The 21,135-nt window shown below is 39.5% G+C and overlaps 1 protein-coding gene across 1 annotated transcript; it reads right to left on the bottom strand.

Annotated features, from left to right (window-relative positions):
- Positions 1 to 1,444: 1,444 nt before the first annotated feature.
- On the bottom strand, positions 1,445 to 19,408 carry comp (cartilage oligomeric matrix protein). The gene is made up of 19 exons (XM_035953759.2): positions 19,202 to 19,408; positions 14,703 to 14,776; positions 14,467 to 14,518; positions 12,614 to 12,762; positions 11,083 to 11,220; positions 10,504 to 10,581; positions 9,052 to 9,204; positions 8,753 to 8,857; positions 8,000 to 8,107; positions 7,732 to 7,891; positions 7,450 to 7,568; positions 7,062 to 7,114; positions 6,447 to 6,640; positions 6,194 to 6,372; positions 6,043 to 6,091; positions 5,052 to 5,248; positions 4,231 to 4,403; positions 2,318 to 2,457; positions 1,445 to 1,863 (listed from the first exon to the last, which is right to left on the bottom strand). Exons 1-19 carry the CDS (start codon positions 19,266 to 19,268, stop codon positions 1,805 to 1,807), a joined length of 2,247 nt encoding a protein of 748 aa, XP_035809652.1. The 5' UTR covers positions 19,269 to 19,408; the 3' UTR covers positions 1,445 to 1,804.
- Positions 19,409 to 21,135: the final 1,727 nt, after the last annotated feature.

The following is a 21,135-nucleotide window of genomic DNA, read 5'->3' as shown; positions in this document are numbered from 1 at the left end:
CCAACATTCATTAGACTACTTTTTGTAAGTTTAATCTTGCAGTTTTGTGCCATAGAGCAGACAAGTGTTGTGTTGTATGTACTCTCAGACATGCGCTGTTGTTCAAAAGTTTGGGGTCACCCAGGCATTTTCATGTTTTCCATGAAAACTCATGTTTATTCATGTGCTAATATAACTGCACAAGGGTTTTCTAATCATCAGTTAGCCTTTCAACACCATTAGCTAACACAATGTAGCATTAGAACACAGGAGTGATGGTTGCTGGAAATGTTCCTCTGTACCCCTATGGAGATATTCCATTAAAACTCAGCCGTTTTCAGCTAGAATAGTCATTTATCACGTTAACTATGTCTAGACTGTATTTCTGATTAATTTAATGCTTTTCTTTCAAAAATAAGGGCATTTCTAAGAGACCCCAAGCTTTTGAAGGGTAGTATATGTTGCTTTGGATAAAAGCGTTTAAAAGGTTTTATTTCTTGAATGCCATCCGTAGAGACTGTCATTATTAACTGTCCTTCACACTGTCTGGGCTGTCACAGAAACTGATTTCCACTGATAACCGCTGTGGCCATCTTTTTTCGAGATGTCGATAAGATTATGACCGTAGCGCCACGTCCACAGCGTCTCTTGAGGAGGCTGACCATTGTGACTCTGATTAGTGGTGCTGTGGCTCATTTTATACTCCCGATTACGACTACAACTGTGTTTTATCAGATTTTTGGTTGGTCGCAGATCTCGTACCCTTTCTCAATTTCGTAAAGTCACACAGATCTTTGAGTTTCTCTGGCAACACTTCTCCATGTGAAGCCATGACGCAGACATGCCGATAGAAACAGCCCTTAGGTCCAAAAGTCAGAAAGTTCAGGTGTTCACAGGTAATTTTATAACCATATTCTTGCCGTTAGACTCATTTTCAGTGGTGTGATCATGGGCGTAGTCACTTTTGTTGTATGAAGTTTCTGCTTTGGGGCCTGAATTTTTAATAAAGGCTTTGTAAAGTTTTTGTTTTTGACAGCTCAAAAGAGGAAATACTTAACAATTTAGAAAAGATGCAGTTATTGAGAGGTGATGCATTTGAAATTATTTGACATTTAAGTGATTTGCATAGATGTGTATTCTCTTCTGTATACTGTAGTTAATACATAGCACTTCCTTAATATTTCATAATATATAATACATCTTATTTATCAAACTTTTTTAGATTCTCAAAGGTAATCTTAATGGCAAAAACATTATATTCCAGTTTTTTTTTTTAAATAATTTGCATTAAAAATATGAATTTATAGGTTTAGATAATTTTACTGAAGATGAAATTTGACATTTATGAAACTTTAAGCTACCTGCAAAATTAGCTACTTCACTTCTGCTTTCATGCTAATAAATTGGTAATATTAAATATTCACGATCACCTCTGCAGCTACAGCAAATTAATGCACACCCATAATTTACTAAAATCCACATTTATTTATCAGTGACAATTAAATCTATGCAAGAGATCTTCTTTCAAAAGTAAAAATTGAAACGTAAATATACAGTGGACGATATTTTGTAGGAAGGTGGTTTAGGACAGAAATGTCTGTTTTGGCAAAAGTTAACGAATCAAACATTTCATATATTATTACTCCCCTCTGAAGAGTTTTACAGCTGTTTCCTCTGTCAGAAACTCAGCACAGTTGATCAGTTTTCACTTGAGAAATTTCAAACTTGTCTGGTAGACCTTTAAGCGTCTACATCATGATGATTTTCTCTCTGAGACCCAGTTGTGCGTTTGGAAAAGTGTTTTGTTTGGGCTTGTTTGTTGTCATCAGGCAACCAGCTGGACCTGCTGGGCTCTGTAGGTGTCAAAGTCCTCAGGAAGAGTGTCTGAAAGGAGATACAGCAGAAGGTCAGTCCACTGATTCGTGAGCAAAATCTCTTTTGTCATTTATGGCTGCATTTATATCTCTACTTTGCATTTACAGTAGGAGGCTTTTAAAAATTAGTCTGCACACCTAAATGAATTAAGTCTGTCAAAATGCTCTTTCCATGTCCATCAGACACAGTGATTGCATTCCTTCTTTAACCTTTATATTCTAAAAATCAAACATATTAGACTATTTACAACCATTTAGCTTTGTAATAACTGACGGTTATATCCATTAACGACTGTTAAGCTGCTGGAAAATGTTGAAAAAAATCATATATACAGTATATATACCAGTAAATGCTCGGTTAACTGAAATAACCAACACCTGAGACATGTAGCTGCACTAACAAGTGTTCAGAGTATGTTCCAGCCACCGTCCATCCCATCAACCTTTTCAACCGCTTCACTGACCGTTGCAGCGATAACGCAGGTTGGCCCAGATGATGTTCTCCTGGGAGAAGCAGAAGACTCCCAGTCGACCTCCTCTCATCGTGGCGTCTATGATGACGCCTGTATCTGCCACCATCTGAGTACCCTCATAGAAACGAACTCTGCAAAAACAAATGGCAGAAACATTGAAAATGATAGATTCCGTATTTTTCCTTCTTTACAAACTAGACTAATTTGTAACAGAGTTACATATTTAAGCCCCTCTTGAGTTTAGTTAGTTGCTTTAGTCGTATCTGTCAGTCCACATCTTATTCCAGACTGAAATACCCCAACAACTATTTGATAGATCTTCATGACTGTTTCTATAGATGTTCATGGTCACCAGAGGTTCGATTCTACTATTCACCCTACCACCCAGTGGGGTAGTGTTATGATTTCAAAATTCAAAATAAACTGATAAAAGCAGTTAGAAATAGAATATTTTAACCATTATTGTTACAGATACGTGCTACTCCTACATACAGTATGTTTACTCACCACATGGAGATTACAATGTCCAATGTATTCTACGACTGGCCAGTTGTACCATAAATAGTCGAATGGGTGTTTTTGTGTATTGTCATTATGCTTGTATTTGAATAAGTCTATTTGAGCATGCAATGTTTGTGTGCTTCAACCACCACAATATTGGGGGTCATAAGTCTCTGGCACCTTTATTTTGGGGCTGAAACCCTTAATCTGATTCCATCAAAAGGTTCATATTTTGGACTTTTGTTGACATTCAGGAACAACTATTGGCTGGGTTAAATTAGCTGTCCACATTCATGGATGTCAGAGGATGAACTGTTATGAGTTTGGTGACCCACTAACTTTTCATGCAGCGCCATCATTAGTTTAAACTGGTGTATGACCAAAGCTTAGCTTCAGCTGTATTTTGTGTTTAGTGGTAATTGTGAAATTAATTAAATGTTTGCATGCCAATGCTCTAAACCAAAACAGTGAATATGACTATCCTGCTTAGCATCAGCATGTTAGCAGTGTGCTTGTGGGCAATTTAGCATGCTGACATTAGCATTTAGCTTACTGTGCATAAGTACAGAACCTCAGAGCTCTGCCATTGCTTCAGATTTTTGCTCTCGAAGGCATGACTACAAATAAATTATAATTTAACACCACTTTCACTGCAGTCAGCAAAGTTCATGAGACTTATCTCTCAAAGAATCAAGAGTGAGTGAAAGAAATATGACTAAAAATGATCCCTTTTTGTCAGCTACAACATTAAAACCACCTGCCTAATATGTAGATCCCTTTAGTGCCACCAAAACAGTTCTGACCTGTAAAGCCACAGACACAGGACTTCTGTGGGTGTCCTTTGTTGCCTGACACCAGATATGTTTGGTCTACCATGCTTTTAGGTGGATGGATTACGATGATCAGTAATTCTAACAGGATGATCAATAGAATTCACTTCAGCTGTAAGTGGTTGTAATGTTGTGGGTGATCTATGTAAAACTGTTAATGACCTCCTCATCTAACCACAGACTGTATATGAAACACATTATGGTTACAGGTGCTAGTTGCAAGTCTCTTTCAATGCAGAATGGTGTTTGTTTTTAATGGTCCTATTTAGGGTAAGATCAATGATAAAGCGGGGTATGTTTTGGGATGGGGATATTTAGTGATTGACGGTTCACGTGTCGTGTCCTCAAGTTCTCAGTCAAAGCCACTGTTCGCTTGTTATGTCCTGCCTGAAAAGACCAACATAGAAATAGAAAAACGCCAAACTTGAGACTTCAAAACAGTAGGCAACAAACCAATGGATGACTCATGGTCTCTACATCCATATTTTCTTTACAGTTTATGCATCTAACTCACAGCAAACCATTAGACAATACATTTTCCAAAATAAGTTGATCATTTAATTCAGAGGGTACCTGATGTAGCCTTCAGCAGGCCGGTGCTGGAGGAACCAGCGGTAAGAAGTTTTGTCTTTCCAGCCAACATTGCGAGCATCTTTCCACAGGAGCTTCACCTGGTCGCTGGTGTCGCCGGTGTGCCACAAGGCGTTCCTCAGATTCTCACCTGGACCTGTGTCTGACTTTACTGCCTTTTCAAAGACAACAAACGACAAGAAGTTTGAATTTTCTGGACTCAGTAATATCATATTGCAATCAGTCAGCAAGTCACAACAGTTCTTGTATCTCAGATTTTTCTGTTATGCTTTTGGAAGAGCAGAACACTGTCAACTTTAAACTCAGATTACTGAAATCCATCAGTAAAAGCTGGTCACTGAGGTTTAATCCAAAAAATTGACTCCATCATGTCTTGGTCCAGAATAGCTCTTTGTATGAGAAGCATGTCAGTATCTTTCTTGAATTTATAAACTCTAACTGAATAGCATATTGTGCTTTGTAGATCAGTTAAAAGTCATTAATAAGAACAACTTCTGGGTTGTGAAAGAAATTTCCTCTATAAAACTTTGCTTTTCTTATTGATTCTTTAAATATACTCCAGTACACTGTTGGACCACTTACCTTCTGGAAGAATGTCAGACATCTGGATAACTGCTCTATAAAGTATTAAAAATGATTTACCAACTAATAATAAAGCCAGTAATAATGGATTATACCCCTTTTATAAATGGTCCTTTATCCAGATATGGAACTGCAGTTCCTTATAACTAAACTGCTCTGCTGTGGGTTTATTTTCTGTAAATTGTACATCTAAAATGTGATATTTCCCTCTCTTGTACAACCTTCAGTTGGATGCCTGGTTCTGCCACAGCTCTGAATGGGTTTGCCTGCCAGTAGATCTGTTCCACCTGCTTCCACATCACCACGTAGAAACTGGAGCTGTCCTGGTAGCCGAAGATAAAACCAGCATAGTCATCGTCCGTTACCGTATTAACATGAAACGTCCCTTCAAAATCCACGCCGCTGAAAGCAGTGTAACCTGTGGGACAGACAGTTGTACACAGATATCAGAGACTGGTGTAGAACTTGTGTAACCTCTGAGGACCAGACAAATTTTTAGATATTTTGTGTATTTGTCTGGCGTGTGGGCTAGACTGAGCAACAACGTTAAGAACGTGAAGTTAAACCCATTATCACTGTGAAATCTATGTTTGCCGCAATCAAAACTCAGATCAACTGTACCTTGCTGCTAATTTAGCACAAATACTGATCATTTGTGGTCGTTCTTACCACTGAAATGTCCGATACATCAATAGTTTCCAACATAAAATGCTTACTTAGCCATTTATCCTACATTATCTATTTATTTAATTTACATATCTTAAGACTTTCTTGGGGATAGCCCAGGATGCTGTAGGGAATTTAAGGCTAAGGGAAGAATGCATTGGTTTTCTTTCAAGTGTTAGATGAGAACATCAATACCACTCTAAAGTTTGTACAGTCAATATAAGCTACAGCCCACCGCTAGTTAGCTGAGCTTAGCTTAGCTTAGCATGAAGGCTGAAGACAAAAGGAAAGAGCTAGCAAACATGACAATTAGTTGGCTTTACATGTCTTGGTAAATGGATCCTTCAATGTTTAGATGGGCACAGGCTAGCTGTTTCCCTCCTTTTTGTGCTAAGCTAAGCTTTAAGGCTGCTGGTGGAGGCTAAATATTTATCACACAGACATGAAAGTGGTGTCACTGTTGTGGCACCTTGCAAGAAGCTAAGCTAATCAGATTTCCTAAAATGTCCAAAAAAAACTCCTTTTTTATCAAACAGATGTTCTTACCAACAGCTAAGCCAGGATCACTGTTCATAGTCTGCACGATCTCCCTTCCCTGCACAAGCAGAACAGTGGATTTCAGGAAATATCATTTGTTGCAAAGTATTTTCAGGTGTAAAAACACAACAGCAAAAGAGGATGAAATCAACCAGTTGACCTGATTCAACACCACCCAGTTGGGGTCGATCTGTGCATCTCCTTCTGGGTCTAAAACAACGGTCTGGTACTCTCTGAAGTCAGTGAGGGTGACCTCAGCGTTTTCTGGACAAACATCAATGGTGTCGACTATGGTGTCATTGTCAAAATCCGTCTCGCAAACATTTCCTACGCCATCACCTGGGAGGACAGACAGATAGTTCCTTAATTGCCTAATTAACACCTAATGAAATGATGTGAGGGATTATACCCACCATCAGAGTCCTCCTGCAGAGGGTTGGGAATCAGACGGCAGTTGTCAGGACCAGGTGGCAGCAGGTCTGGAATACCGTCATTGTCATCATCATCATCACACTCATCTCCTTTTCCGTCTTTGTCGGTGTCCAGCTGAGAGCTGTTGATGACGGCCGGGCAGTTGTCCCGAGAGTCCTGGTGACCATCACCATCACTGGACAAGAGACAGTTAGATTTTATGGCATGTGCAGATATTGACTTTGAGTGTACAAAAACCTTTCATCTCCTCAGCGTCTGCTTGTCTTCTAACAGGAAAATTAAAGAAAGATCATCCACCACCAGTACAGACTTCGCCCCACTTCCTTCTGGTCTGTGTCAGGATTGATTCTAGGATTTTATTGTTTGTTGTTAAGGTTTTAAATGGGTTGGGCCTCTATACTTAACAGAACTCTTACATCTTCATAGCCTGGTTAGAGCCACGATGTAGGCACAAGAATCATGCCTTCATATTCAGTTAGGGCTTGACACCCAGGCTCCATCTCTTACTGTGGTACTTTTTTTTTGGTGACTTTTATGAATAAATTTGATTTTGACGTATACATGTATGTGATGTGATTGATGAGACGCCACAATACCTGTCCTTGTTGGTGTCACAGGGGTCTCCAATCAAGTCATTGTCCGCATCCATCTGCGGGACATATCGTTAGATGTTAACATTTAATTCTTAAAGGCTAGTGTTAGCTTTGACACAACACAATAGGAAGCATCAAGGCAACAAACCCAACAATGACAATGATCACTGTAGCTAACAAGAAAATGTGAAATGAACTAACTAAAAACCTTTCAGCTTCACAGATACAACACTAATTATGAAAACTCTCTTGCTGTGGAGACATTTTTATGGATCCTGCTGCTGTCTAATGCTCTAATGCTGCAGGTATCTAATAAACCCAGAGAAAATACTCTTACAAACTGCTGTTTAGGCCTTTGTTTACAATATACAATAACCAAAAGAGTTCTCACCTGGTCAGGGTTAGGAACATATGGACAGCTGTCACAGGCGTCTCCCACATTGTCTCCATCTCGATCTTTCTGGTCAGCATTCGGAACCCTTTTACAGTTATCCAGGTGATTCAGGATTCCTGAGATTAAAAGGAACCTCAGTGAATATTGAATGTAACTTTTAGTAGCGAATACATGGTCTTAATTTCGTCTCCAGGATATCAGATAGAGGGTTTAATCTGCTTTCAAACTGCTGAATTTTGAGTATATTTTGATAAATCTAATAATAACTCAAGTACTCGCCATCCCCATCAATATCTTCATCACATTCATCACCAAATTTGTCCACATCTGTGTCCTTTTGGTCATTGTTTTTCACTGCGCGGCAGTTGTCGCAAGCATCGCCGAAGTCGTCCTCGTCAACGTTGCGTTGGTCCACATTGGGCACCAGCACACAGTTATCCTGTGAAGGAGAGGTTTCAGTCTCTGCCAGCAAAATGACATGAAAAACATCTGTACACATGTTTTTGTTTTGTTTTTTTTTCCCCATTGATGTCTTTTAAACACCAACCTGTGTGTTCAGGATCCCATCTCCATCTGCATCTTCATCACAGGCGTCTCCAATTCCATCACTGTCAGCGTCTTCCTGACCAGAGTTGGGTACAGTGAGGCAGTTATCCTGAAAAGAAAAGCACTCACTGTTAAAGCAGATAACAAGAAAGGAAAACAAGCAGACAGGTACTATCAAGTTAATGAAGTTTGTAATAATTAACTGCATTGTGTTTGATATACCGTGATCTAAAATTTCAGACTTGGGGCACAATGGCAGTTTGTATTTTTATCGATCAAGGGATACCATCAGTGAGGCTTCTGATCAGTCCCAAATTCATTCCACAGCATAACAGAGACTCCAGAGCCAGAATCAAGGAAAAGATAACGATCTTAAGCCTCAAGAAGAGCAAGGAGTCCTGGAACAGATAATGTTCACTACACAAAGTCCTGATATCACCATCACTGAATCAGTCACTTGAAAAGTCAGAACATATTGAGACAGAATAAATCTACAAAACAACTGTGGCAAGTTCTCCAAGACATTTTGAGAAATGTTTAAAAACTGCACTTTGTGGAAAGATAACTATCAAATACTTTTATTTTTGAAGGCATCCTCACTTTACATTTAATACCTAACCCTTCTGCATGGTACTTCATATTGCCACATTTATTCAAAACCTTTATTTGTTTGTGGCTAAATAAATTGTGATCATGTATCCTGATGATTCGGTTCTTTAATTTCACACTTCTTACAGACATGAAGGAGACTCACCTTGTTACAGTTCCTCTCAGGACAGTCCAGTTTGTCATCGGGGAAACCATCAATGTCAGTGTCAGGACCACAGAGGTAGCCGTTACCGGCCCATCCAACTCCACACTGTGAAGACAGACAGTATTTAGGAGCTGCACTCAGTGACCTTGCTATGTTCTGCATACAGTGTCAAACAGACCTGTGATTTCACAACATCTGATACAAGAGACACAAGATCAGAGACTTTTTAATGGCTGTTTTTCACTGAAATATAATTGTGACACCTTTTCTGTTGTCAAATCTAAAGTTTTATCATTCACCCGACACTCAATGGCTCCCTCTCGATGGACGATGCACTCTGCACTTGCATGGCAGGGGTTGGGTTGACCGTTCCCACAGGCTCTCTCAGGTTTACAACCACGTCGCTGATCCCCAACATATCCTGGCTTACAGGGACCGCATCTGAAGGAACCCTGCTCATACAGAGGCAATAAAAACATGACAAGGGTGTCAGGGTGAACCTGGGGTCCTACATTCGTATCGTTGTTATGGAGCTCCAAAAGCAGCTCTCCAGACAGTCAACAAGGATCCACTGTCCTGGATGGTGTATGGCTTGTATTGATTTGAATAGAAATGTTGAGTTCATTGTTCTCTATTGGGGAATGTTTAGGCTGTAGCAAAAGAAAACAGACAATTGTAGAAAGTTTTTGGTTGTTGAGCAAATTGATGATTTAAGATGTGGTGAAAAACCAGAGGCTGGTATTATATAATGACACTTCACTGGTAAAACTATCCATACAAGTACAAGTACCATTTAGGAATAGTTGAAAATCCTTAGGTTTGAAACAGAGTGTAACCAGGGGTTTTATTTCCACCCACCTTGGACACTGTTGCATGCAATCCAACGAAAACATTGTTGTTCTCAGACACCACTGTGGGGGCCTTAAAGTGAGACTGTCACCACTGTGGCCACAAGGTAAATAAAGGCTGATGCTAAATTGTAGTGTCAAGGAAAAGAGAAAGCATTGTTCACTTATGTCCCTTGCACAGAAATATGTATCGAAAGCTTTCTCAACATAAACCACAGGGGTTAGTTTCACAAAGAATGAGGCAGCTCTCTTGCTTTACAGACACTCATGTGGATTCTGCTGTAGTTTAATGCTGCAGATATTTAATAAACTCAAAGGAGAAACTTTCTCTGTGATGTTATTGGTCAAATATTGGTGCTGAAATGTGGAAAAAGCCTTCCCTTAATCTCTTCACACAACTCAAAGTGCCGTTGCTTCTGGATGCTTATCCATGAATGCGACAGCATGCAGTTCAGACTTGTGTAATGCTGAAAGTGACACAGAAATGTTTCTAGGTCCAAAACAGACACGTTCAGTTGCTGTCAGATTATGAAAAGTGTGTGTCTAAAAGGGGCTAATGACTATTCACATAAATGTCTAAAGTTGTCCGTTGCATCTGTTGTATGTTGTATCTTATAGGAATTTACTAAGAATTTGGGGTAGATTTGACTAAAAAACATGGTTTACTGCTCAGTTCCATTCACTCTGTTTCAGAAAATAACTTTTGCTTTTTAAAAGTTACTCGGGCATTTTACTGGAAAATTTATCAATGAAAAAAGTTAATCCTGTGGTCGACAGACATTACAGAACACAGCATGAAATCATTCTGAAGAATAATCTACTAGTAATATTCTCATAAGCATTACATTCCCTTTAAGCATGACAGTCAGTGATTTATTGTAGGTTTGTAGTGATTATACTCACAGGGGTGTTCATACACACAGAGTTCTCCACACAGCCTCCATTGTTTGACCCGTCACACTCGTTGATATCTTTGCACACCTTGAAAGGACAAACGGGAAGAGAGAAAGCACAAGCTCTAACTTGAGTGGTTTTCCACATTAAGAGTGAAATCAGAGACAGAAAGGAATGAGGTACAGTGGAGTGAAGCCGAGTCTGTACGGAGGATTAATGTGGTGCTGAAGCAGTCTGTTTGACAAACTGTACGTAGAAAGACGCTGAGCTGGTGTTGCTGATGGATGCAGGAAGGAACTGTTGAGAAGGAGAATTTATTCTCCATTAAAAGTATCAACAACCTCTCCAAGGTGAGAAGATATTGTAAATGATTAATTGATATTTTTCACAATTTTCTTTAGATGAACTTTTTTATGTATATATACACAAGTCTTCTCATACTGATATGATCCTTTGGTTTTTGCTATCTAGGTAAGTATGTACTAATAGACAATCTATTTCCACCACTACTGCTATTATCACTGCTTAAAGATCACATAGTAACAGTTTGAAAGGAGTTAAATGCTGCTTGTTGACTCCAGCACTGACCTGTTTGTTGGCTCTGGCGTACGCGAGGCCGACACCCTGAACCTGAGGTCCGTGGTATCCAGCAGGACAAGATCCACAGCGGAAACCTGGGGAGGTGTTGATGCAGCGAACGCCCATGTGGCAGGGCATCACGGTGCACTGAGGACAACAGAGGACAGACACACACGAGGATGTTATCGAAGGATCAGGATCTGGCTCTGTTGTCTGTTATCATTAGAACTGTGCTCTGGTACAAGCTGGCTGGAGTTACTGCTTGTTTTGACATGAGATCAGACAGATGTCAGAATAGGGGGGGTGGGGGGTGGAGTCTATCCCAGGTGACTTAGGGTGAAGACAGGGGACACCCTGGACAGGTCACCAGTTTCTCACAGGACTACACATAGAGACAAACAAGCACATTCACATTCACACCTGCAGACAACTTAGAGTTACCAATTCACCTCAGCATGTTTTGGGACTGTGGTAGGAAGCTGGTGAGAACCTACACATGCACAGGGGGAACATGCAAACTCCATGCAGAAAGATCCCAGGCTGGGACACAAACTGTGACTCTTAAAATACAAGTCTATAAAATCCATTTTAGTGTGGAAAAGACCTTAATGGAGCTCTGTCATCATTAAGGTTATTCATTCCAACTGTGCTTTCATGAAAATGTCCACTGTGAAAAAGGTCTCACCCACTCAATCTGCAGAAGAGCTCTAATAAGGCATTAAGTGAAAACACCCTCATCGATGGAGTGATGTTGTTTAACACTGATTCTAATTTAGCACTATGTTAAAATGTCACTGGTAAAGTGCAGCTCAGTAAGAACCGACATCACACCCTGCAGCTTTCTGTTCTCTTAAGGTTGTTATATTACTAGAAAAGTTTGGATAACATGTTGTTTGGTGAAAGATAATCTTATTGTTCTAATCATTTGTGTAGCAAATACACAAAGAGAGTTAGAGAGTGAAGCCTCGGATTCTCTCTGACCTCCACACAGAACCTAAACCCAGTTTCAGAGATGTGTGGGAGAAAGTTTCCAAAACTTTACATTAAACATAAAATTACAATTTAAAGTTGTCCCCTTTAGCTGCTTCAACCTCATCGACTTGTTTTCCTTCTCAGTGTAGTTCAGCAGTGTATGTATATAAAGCTACATCATATGATGTTCTACAGATATCACATTGTGTCATGTTGTGTCATATCAAACTGAATTTTTATGAAATGTATAGCAGCATGTTTTATAATGCAGTCATATGTTCTATCACATACATGTATTTTTCAGATTCATTCATATTGTAATATATTACCTGTAGGAACTAGATAATCACAAAAAATGCTAAATGCTCTTTTCATTGTTTTATATAATTTGTTATTGTCCCTGTGTGTAGAATCTTAATGTATCATATATTTTCTCGGTCACGTCATTTCTGCAGCATTTTTCTTTACTTTCAGAGTGTCTGTATGTCAGCATGATATCATACAATACAACATCATATCATGTACTTGTAGAGCACTGTCTGGTATTGTACATTAAACCTCTGCATACCTCATCCACATCAATGCAGTGGGTCCCATTACCCTCCATACCATCAGGACAGGCTCCACACTTGATGCCCTGAGGTGTTTCCATGCACTTCACCCCGGGGTGGCAGGGGTTCGGCACACAGGAGGAACGAGGCTGCATCCCTCCCATCCCTGAGGAGAGAGATCAACTGTCTTCTGAGTCAAAGCACTGAAGTTTCTCTTTACATGTCACTTATTTTGGTTTATTCTTATGATCTGTCATATCATACAATTTATTCTTTTGGATTCTGCAGTACATTAACTTTATATGCTGATATGAGAATCCTATCAGAATTCATCAATGTTATATAATCTGCCCTAATTATACACTGCAATCTAATATTTCATTGGACAGCCTTTAGCTCTGAGAATGACACTACTCGCCATGGCATCGTTTCGATAAGCTTCTGCAATGTCACAGCATTTATTTCTGTCCAGAGTTGTATTAATTTTCTACCAAGATCTTATATTGATGATGCAAGAATCGGACGTCTTCTCCAGAACATCCCAAAGATTCTCAATGAGGCTGAGGTCTGGACTCTGTGGAGGACAATCATGTGTGAAAATGACGTCTCGTGCTCTCTGATCCACTCATTCACAATGTGAGCCCCATGAATCCTGGCATTTTGGAACATGTCCATGTCATCAGGGAAGAAAAACTCCATTGATGGAAAGACCTGGTCCTTCAGTATATTCAGGTAGTCAGCTGACCTCATTCTTTGGGAACATAACATTGCTGAACCTGACCAACCCCAGATCATAACATTAACCCCCACAGACTGGTAGGCACTAGCCATGATGAGTGCATCACTTCATCCACCTCTCTTCTTACCCTGATGCACCCATCACTTTGGAACAGGGTAAATCTGGACTCATCAGACCACATGACCTTCTTATAGTGCTCCAGAGTCCAATATTTATGCTCCATAGCAAATTGAAGCCTTTTTTTCTGATTAGCCTCACTGATCAGTGGTTTTCTTAGAGCTACACAGCTGCTTAGTCCCGATCCCTTGAGTTCCCGCCACATTGTTCATGTAGAAATGTTCTTACTTTCACTATTAAACATAGTCATGAGTTCTACTGTTGATTTCCCACAATCATCAAAGAGTTTGTTCTGACCACATTTGTTCCTCGAAGGTGGTTTCCCACTATCCTTCAGGTTTTAATAATAGGTTGGATGGTTCTAATGTTATTATTTTTTGGACATTTTTGCCTTTATTAGATAGGACAGTGAGAGAGGGACAGGAAACATGATTAGAAGAGCAGGGGAAATGACATGCAGTAAATTGCCATGAGCTGGATTCAAACCCATGACTCCTGCATCGGGGACTATATAAAGTTGTTTTCTTTGCTTGATGCAGGCCAATATTTTGACCCTTCAGAGACAGATTAAAATCTTTTCCATGACCACAAGATCTCATTTCTTAAACAGCATGGTTGTTTAAGAAATGAGAAGCTCCTAGCTGCATCAGCTAGGGTTAAATAAGTTGCTGCAGCTGAAACATATTCATCACTGCAGTAATTATGCAATGGAAGGCTCTTACCTATTTGTTTAGTTCTTAGTTAAATCCAAGTGCCGACCTTTTTTGGACAGACAGTTTATTAGCAAATGTTTTTCTCTGCAAGTCTTGAAAATTTGGAAAGACTATGGAATTTTTTTCCAGGTCCAGGGTTCAGAGAATTCAGGTTCAATTAAATCCATGTGAGAAAGTATGAAAACTGCCTGCATTTAACAACATGTGGACAAAATAGGCTTTAAATTAATGTTAAAACGAGAGGCCGTAACTTTAGACATAAACGTATGCAAATCGTTGAGAAGGCAGCAAATCAACTCACCACAAGCTTCACACTCCATCACTGTGTTCTTCAGGAAAACCATCTCTTTAATCTAGAATATACAACAGATTCATAGATGCAGGTTTCGTTTTTCTTTACACTCCTCTCCCGATTTATTGTGTGTTGAAAGCTGTGGTTGGTTATTAGCAAATTTTAGTAAATGTCATTTTAAAAAAATAATTTTCAACTTACAGAAAGAAAAAAATTCAAAAAATGTTTTCTTGAAAGAGGCTTACCTGTTGTTTTAGAAGCTCTTTAATCTCAGCCAAGGCGAGGTTGGTCATTTTAATCTGACTGATAATTTCTCCATCTTGATTAGAGAAGAAAACACAAACCAATCAGCTATGGAAAATTATCCACATAACCATCCCAATGAAGCAGCCTGCACAAACACACATTCTTCACATCCACGATATATTATTTGATGGAAAACACTCAACCACTGTTGTTAGCTTATTGTCGACAGATTTACAGCAGATAGTCTCTTTGTCCAGACATGTATCCCAAAAAGGCATCATCAGTGACAGGCACATTTTGAAGGAAATTAGTTTTCTCTTAGATGATGTTTGTTTGTGACGTATCACAAATTTCTAATCAACATGTCTTTGCCATTTATCGTAGGTCTGTCACTTTCAGCCAACCAGTCATACGTTTAAGGAGGTTGGACTCATCATTCAGAAAATGGAGGTTTCAGACATGTTGTGAGAAGGATGCATTTAAATCCAAACCATGATATGTTCTTCAACCAAACAGTGAGTGAAAAATAAACTTAAGCCTAAAGTGTAATTGGACATGAAACCCACTTTGTTACCAGACCAGGAGAATCATGAAAGCATAATAAAGAATGCAGTTTAGTAATATTGGAAAGCAGTTTTTTAGTCACAAAGCTGTTCAATCACCTCTCTGCCATCATGTTATGTTACTGAACATTTGAAGACTGCAGTCATGAAGTCTAACAGAAAAGGAGCAGCCTGCCATTAGTAACCACAGACCAAAACCAGACCTTCTCTTTGTAAATAAAAGAATCAAAATAAGTCACTTTTTAACCTTAAATTGTGACATTAATGATTTACAATCTGGGTTTTGTTCCAACCACAATATTGGGATAACTTCCATTTAGGTTCTGGTTGGTATTCTTTAGAAAACTGATTCAAGCCAAGTTGTATTCTAAAATGCAAAACAGTGGTGAATTTCATCTAAGCCGTTATAAGGAATAAAGGGATTATTTTCTTGTAAAAATTTTGAAATATGTCACTTTTAATTCACAGAAATGAGTGTTTAGAGGTTAAATCAATGACCAGAAAGGGACTTTAGATTTTCAATTAAACTTAGAAACACTGCCTTTTAGTGAACCATGTTGCACTTCTTCTTTGTATTTATGTCTGTGTTCTTTACTTTTTCAATTCCTTTAAACACTGTACTATTTCCAATTAGTACATTATTGTTTTTTCTGCATAATATAAAGAACTTTCATTGCCTTTGTGTACAAATTAAATTGCCCTAATGTAATTAAGTTTTTTGGCGTCGAACCAGAAAGATAAGAGAGTGAAATAATTTTCAAAAAGACATTACAGGAGCAAGTCATCAAGGACACTGAATAAGTGACAAAAGAAAAAATCCCAGTCACCTCCCATATCACTGATACCACGCTGAAGATGTGAACCCACTGTTTACAACAATAATAATACATAATATATTTATAGGGCAGGTTTTCAAAACACAGTTACAAGGTGCTTTACATTGAAAAAAGGAATAAAAGTAGAAAATGTGCAGATCTGGTTTGCTTCCAGACGCTTCTTTACAATGCATCAGTTTTCCTATGAAAGCTTTGTTGGCTGGGTATTCTGGGACTAGAGGCTCACTGGGGAACAGATATGGACATGTGTGTGGGGTTCCTGTACAAGATGATCCACTGCCTGTCTAACACAGAAATCTAATACCTGGCATTCCTCAGCCACCACAGGTTTCCTTTGCATCCACAACCCACGCATTCACTGGAGATGTTCTGATCGCAGCTGCAAAATATATTTTCCAGATATGGAACGATACAAGGTTTTCTGGAGGATACATTGCTCGGGCTCACATGCTTGCAGGACCTAAACTCTGTGGGAATCCGGGTGTTTCTGCAGTGTAACTCTGTTCCAGATATGATACAGTATGATCTGGATTTTCGATGCAGATTATCCTCTTTCAGCCATCTGTCAAGGATTTGAAAATCGCTGTCTAACCCAGAAATGCTAAAAAGATTGTCTTTAATGTGGAACTACAACATGAGACTCCTGTTTGGAATGAAAAATTGAAATTCTAAACAGTAAAACTCTCAAATTCATATCCCTTTGCTTTGAAGTCAAACCATTATTTCATTTGGTAGTGAGCTTTTTTGTTGGCCAACTGATATTACTATACCAGCAGCTGTTTACAGGGTTTATATTGGGGTGTGACTGCTGTGCACTATATTGACTGGCCACTGTGTATTTTCAGTGTCTGAAATCTGAGACACAGTGAGGTTTTTTGCGCTATGTAGAGCTCAGAACTTCCCACAGTGCAGTCAGTTCCATGTTTGATGATGCCAAATGACTCATCTTTGCTATGTATCTGAAATCTCAATTTACTACTCAGAGTCATTTACATAGGGAGCCGTAAATGAGTCACCAAGGGAGTGATTTTGAAACAGCAAGTTTCAATACTCTCTGATGACAGTTTTTGTTTTTTTTTTCCATTCGAGCAAAGAACTGCAATGTGATTTACTTTGACACAAAAAGATAAGATGAAGGGAAAATGTTTAAGCACAGAGTCGGAAAAATTAAATATTAGTGACTTAAATAATTAAGTGAAACCTGCAATAAGAGAATATTTGTAAACACACATAAGTCAGTTAGCAGCTGAAAATGCACATATCGATATGGACAAACACTATTGTTCATAAGGAGTTGTGTTTCATTCAGAACCTAAGTCGCGCTCTTTTAGCTCTGTTTTTGGTCCCCACCATCTTCTGCGGGAAACATCTGGTTCTTCAGCTGCTAAACACTCCACTGTGTTCACCAGCTAGTTGCTAACTGTGTCTGTCTGCTGTCTGGTGCTGAGCAGGGATGTACATTGTGTTTTTAGAGCCTTGTGCTTAAAACCAGCTGCCTGTTGCAGCCAAAATGTTGCTAACTAACCGTGAAAGCTGCATATCCTGGGAGCAATTCTCTGGAAGTCCATTCTTATGATAGATACATAAAGTGTAGATGCCTCTACACTCTGAACACCAAATGTCTTCTTTTAAAATATTGCAAAAACTAGCCAGAAAGTGTAAAGACATAAAGAATTGGTGGACTTTCAACTTCACTTGAACCAGTCATGGGACATTGAGTTCAGACAGCACAGTTGCTTTAAATCCAAGCTAAAAATTGTGTTATTCCAATTAAATCACTTTTTAATCTACATGTCCCATTTAAAAACTATTAACCACATTCTGTAAACAACTAAAACGTCTTGCAGTCCTCGGTGAACAAAATTTAGGGAGCAGTCGGCCGAACTGCAGGCTGTTTTCATAGAGCAGAGAGGAGACAAGTTTGGAAACAAATTAAATGTTGTACAAGTTGATTACAGGTTTATTTGAATTTTGTAAAATAAATAAGAAAATTAGTGATGCTTTTGTTGATTTATGCCACTATATTTTTTTTAATTTGGCACAAAAGACATTATTGAGTTCTCTCTCCTTCTAGCTGTTGTTGTGATGTTTCCATAAATTGTATCTTGCAGCGAAAATGAGGCCACAGTGACAGCAACAAATGAAAAAAACAGAAACTAACTGGGGTGCAGAGGATTCAATTTTGCCCGCCAGAAAAGAAAAAAAAAAAAAGACATCCTCAGTTGTCAGATCGTGCAGATGCCAGATGATGTGCAGCTGTTTGATTTCAGGTATGGTAGCTTCCTGTAGGATCACGCTGCTTTTAATAATTAACCCAACAAGACCCCAACATCCCCTCTCTTCATCCATTTAGCCCCAGCGCCACCTCTTCCCCCAGAGGAGCTGTACGAGGGCAGGAGTCTCCTGAGCGTGAAGCGCAGGAAATGTGTTCTTCTCATTAGTAGCAACTCTGTTTACTGAATGAATTCCACAGCAGAGAGAGAAGATACTGCAAATAAATCACCCTCGCCGCTAATAGAAAGGTTGGGACCTGGCTGACAGAGAGCTTGCAGTGATTGTTTTCCCTCATTGTGTGACGGATGTTCAAACGCTGGTTTCCTCTGAGCCCCTTCGGAAGCTTTACGAGTCGGTTGAGGTACTAATTTTTAATGAAACAAAAGCATAAAAGAGCAAACCCTCTCAGAAAAATAAAGCTTTCTTTCGAATGCATTTCTTCAGTTCATTAATTTCTCACCTGTCTCAGTCATTTGGTCTGTTTCTCCACTTTTGTAATTTCCACCTTGTATGGGTTGGATTGTAATACATACATACAATTGCATTAAACGTATTTTAGCAAATAGAAGAGTCTGTCTGCAACAACTCTAACAAAATCCATAAAAGCAATTTCCCCAGAGGATCAGCCCATTTCCATTTTATAGTTTCCCCACTCCATAGTCCAAAGTAAAACGTTATTATGTTTTATTAACTCATGTTCTTTGTTGTCCCTGCTGTTTGCCCACATCAGTTCTCATGTATTGTCAGACGATTTTTAACATAGCTTTTAATATAATTTTTTATGCTGTCTGCAATCAAGTTCCCCTCCAGCAACATTTCACTCACCTCTCTGTGCTGCTACAGCGTTCCCTCCCATCCACAGCACACAGGTCAGCCCCACCAACCACAGCATGGTTTAGTCTCTGCAGCACAACAATCAGTTCAGGTACAGCAGCTTCGTCTCTTCTCCCTCCCTCCTTCAGCTCTCTATCAGTACTCCTCTTACAAACCTGGTTCCAGCAAAGTTTTGGGAGGATTTCCTTCCCCTGCTTTGGTTTTTATACCCCAGCGTCACCCCCCTCTTCGCTCTGAGTTACATCTTCATCCCTTCCCCTAAAGCTCCAAGAGAGATGGTTGCACAACACAACACACCCCCGCATACGGTACAGTGTAATATAAGCTTCAGTCGCTAAAATAACCTATGAGGCTTCAGTTTTACAGAATAATATGGTTTGTGTATAACTGAGGATTATGGTTGGTTGATGTTCCAGAAAAAGCTTCCAGGGTTGAGCTTTGAATTCAGACTTGATGAGCTCTTTCCTCAGCTGGTTGTTTAGTATGGTTGTTAGTTTGGTACCTTGGAAAAGATGTTCTTATCAGATGTTAATATTTGATTAAGATAAGTGAATATACTCTCTTTTGCTGCATTGTTTGGACTACTATTGCTAAACTTCTACTTTGTATTTCTTGGAAATTACTGAGAAGTCAGTATATGATGTTTTATGACACATAACAGCAGGCTTTCAGATGAAAAAGGTAGGTTTTTATAGTGGTTTCTTGAAAATGCTTCTTTTTCCCACAATGGGCCATATTTTGTAAAATAAGGGAGTCATCTGTGTCCCTGATGGTAAACCTAGGAGCTCTTTAAGGTTCTTTAAGACATTTCACCTTTCATCCAAGAGGCTTCTTCAATTCTTAGGGCAAGAGATGAAGAAGCCTCTGGCATGAGAGGCAAAACGTCTTTAAGAACCCAAAAGTGAAGTCCAGCTGCTTTCTGCTGAAGCTCCTAGGATTGTCTGAGCCACTGTTGTGCACGTGAAGAGACTTCTCTGCTGCATCTGTAACAAGTACGTGGTTCTGAAGAATTTTAAAGCATGGATGGGACTGATGGCTGCACACAGTTGCTTCAGTTCCACCATCAGCAGCAGCAGCCTCCATTATCTGCACTGACAGCAGCAGTGGTTACAGATCTATCTGAAATTTATCCATCCATCCATTATCTATGCACCACTTAATCCTCATTAGGGTCGTGGGGGGACTTAGGGTGAAGACAGGGGACACCCTGGACAGGTCATCAGTCTATCACAGGACTACACATAGAGACAAATAATCACAACTACGGACAATTTAGAGTTACCAATTAACCTGAGCATGTTTCTGGACTGTGGGAGGAAGTCAGAGAACCAGGTCGGGATGCAGATGTTCTAGCTGTGGGGCGACACCGCTAACCACCGTGCAGCCATATCCAAAATGCAGCTCAACTAAAACATGAACTGTGCACCGTACATCATCTTTTCTGTTTGCAAACTTTGAGATACGTCAACTTTCTCATTGTTTGATGTGACACCATCAAACAAAGCCTGCAGCTCGAAGATCCCCGGTTCCCATCCCGGTCTGGACCTGGGATCTTTCTGCATGGAGTTTGCATGTTCTCCCTGTACATGAGTGGGTTTTCTCCTGGTGCTCCGGCTTCCTCCCACAGTCCAAAAATATGCTGAGGTTAATTGGTGATTTTAAATTGTCTGTAGGTGTGGATGTGAGTGTGAATGTGATTGTCTCTATGTGTAGTGCTGTGACAGACTGGTGACCTGTCCAGGGTGTCTCCTGCCTTCACCCTAAGTCAGCTGGGATAGACTCCAGCCCCATCGAGACCTTATGATAATGATAATGGATGGATGGATGGTCCAACATGTGTATGAATACACATTTTAAACCTCTTCACTGTCCAGACTACTGTTATAATGCATCTTTTTTATTGATAAACCTGACCTACGCTGGTC

This window comes from Amphiprion ocellaris, chromosome 2, assembly GCF_022539595.1.
Source record: "Amphiprion ocellaris isolate individual 3 ecotype Okinawa chromosome 2, ASM2253959v1, whole genome shotgun sequence".
NCBI classification, from domain to species: domain Eukaryota; kingdom Metazoa; phylum Chordata; class Actinopteri; family Pomacentridae; genus Amphiprion; species Amphiprion ocellaris.
Note: the sequence above shows the minus strand (reverse complement) of the source record. Positions and strands in the feature narration are given on the sequence as shown.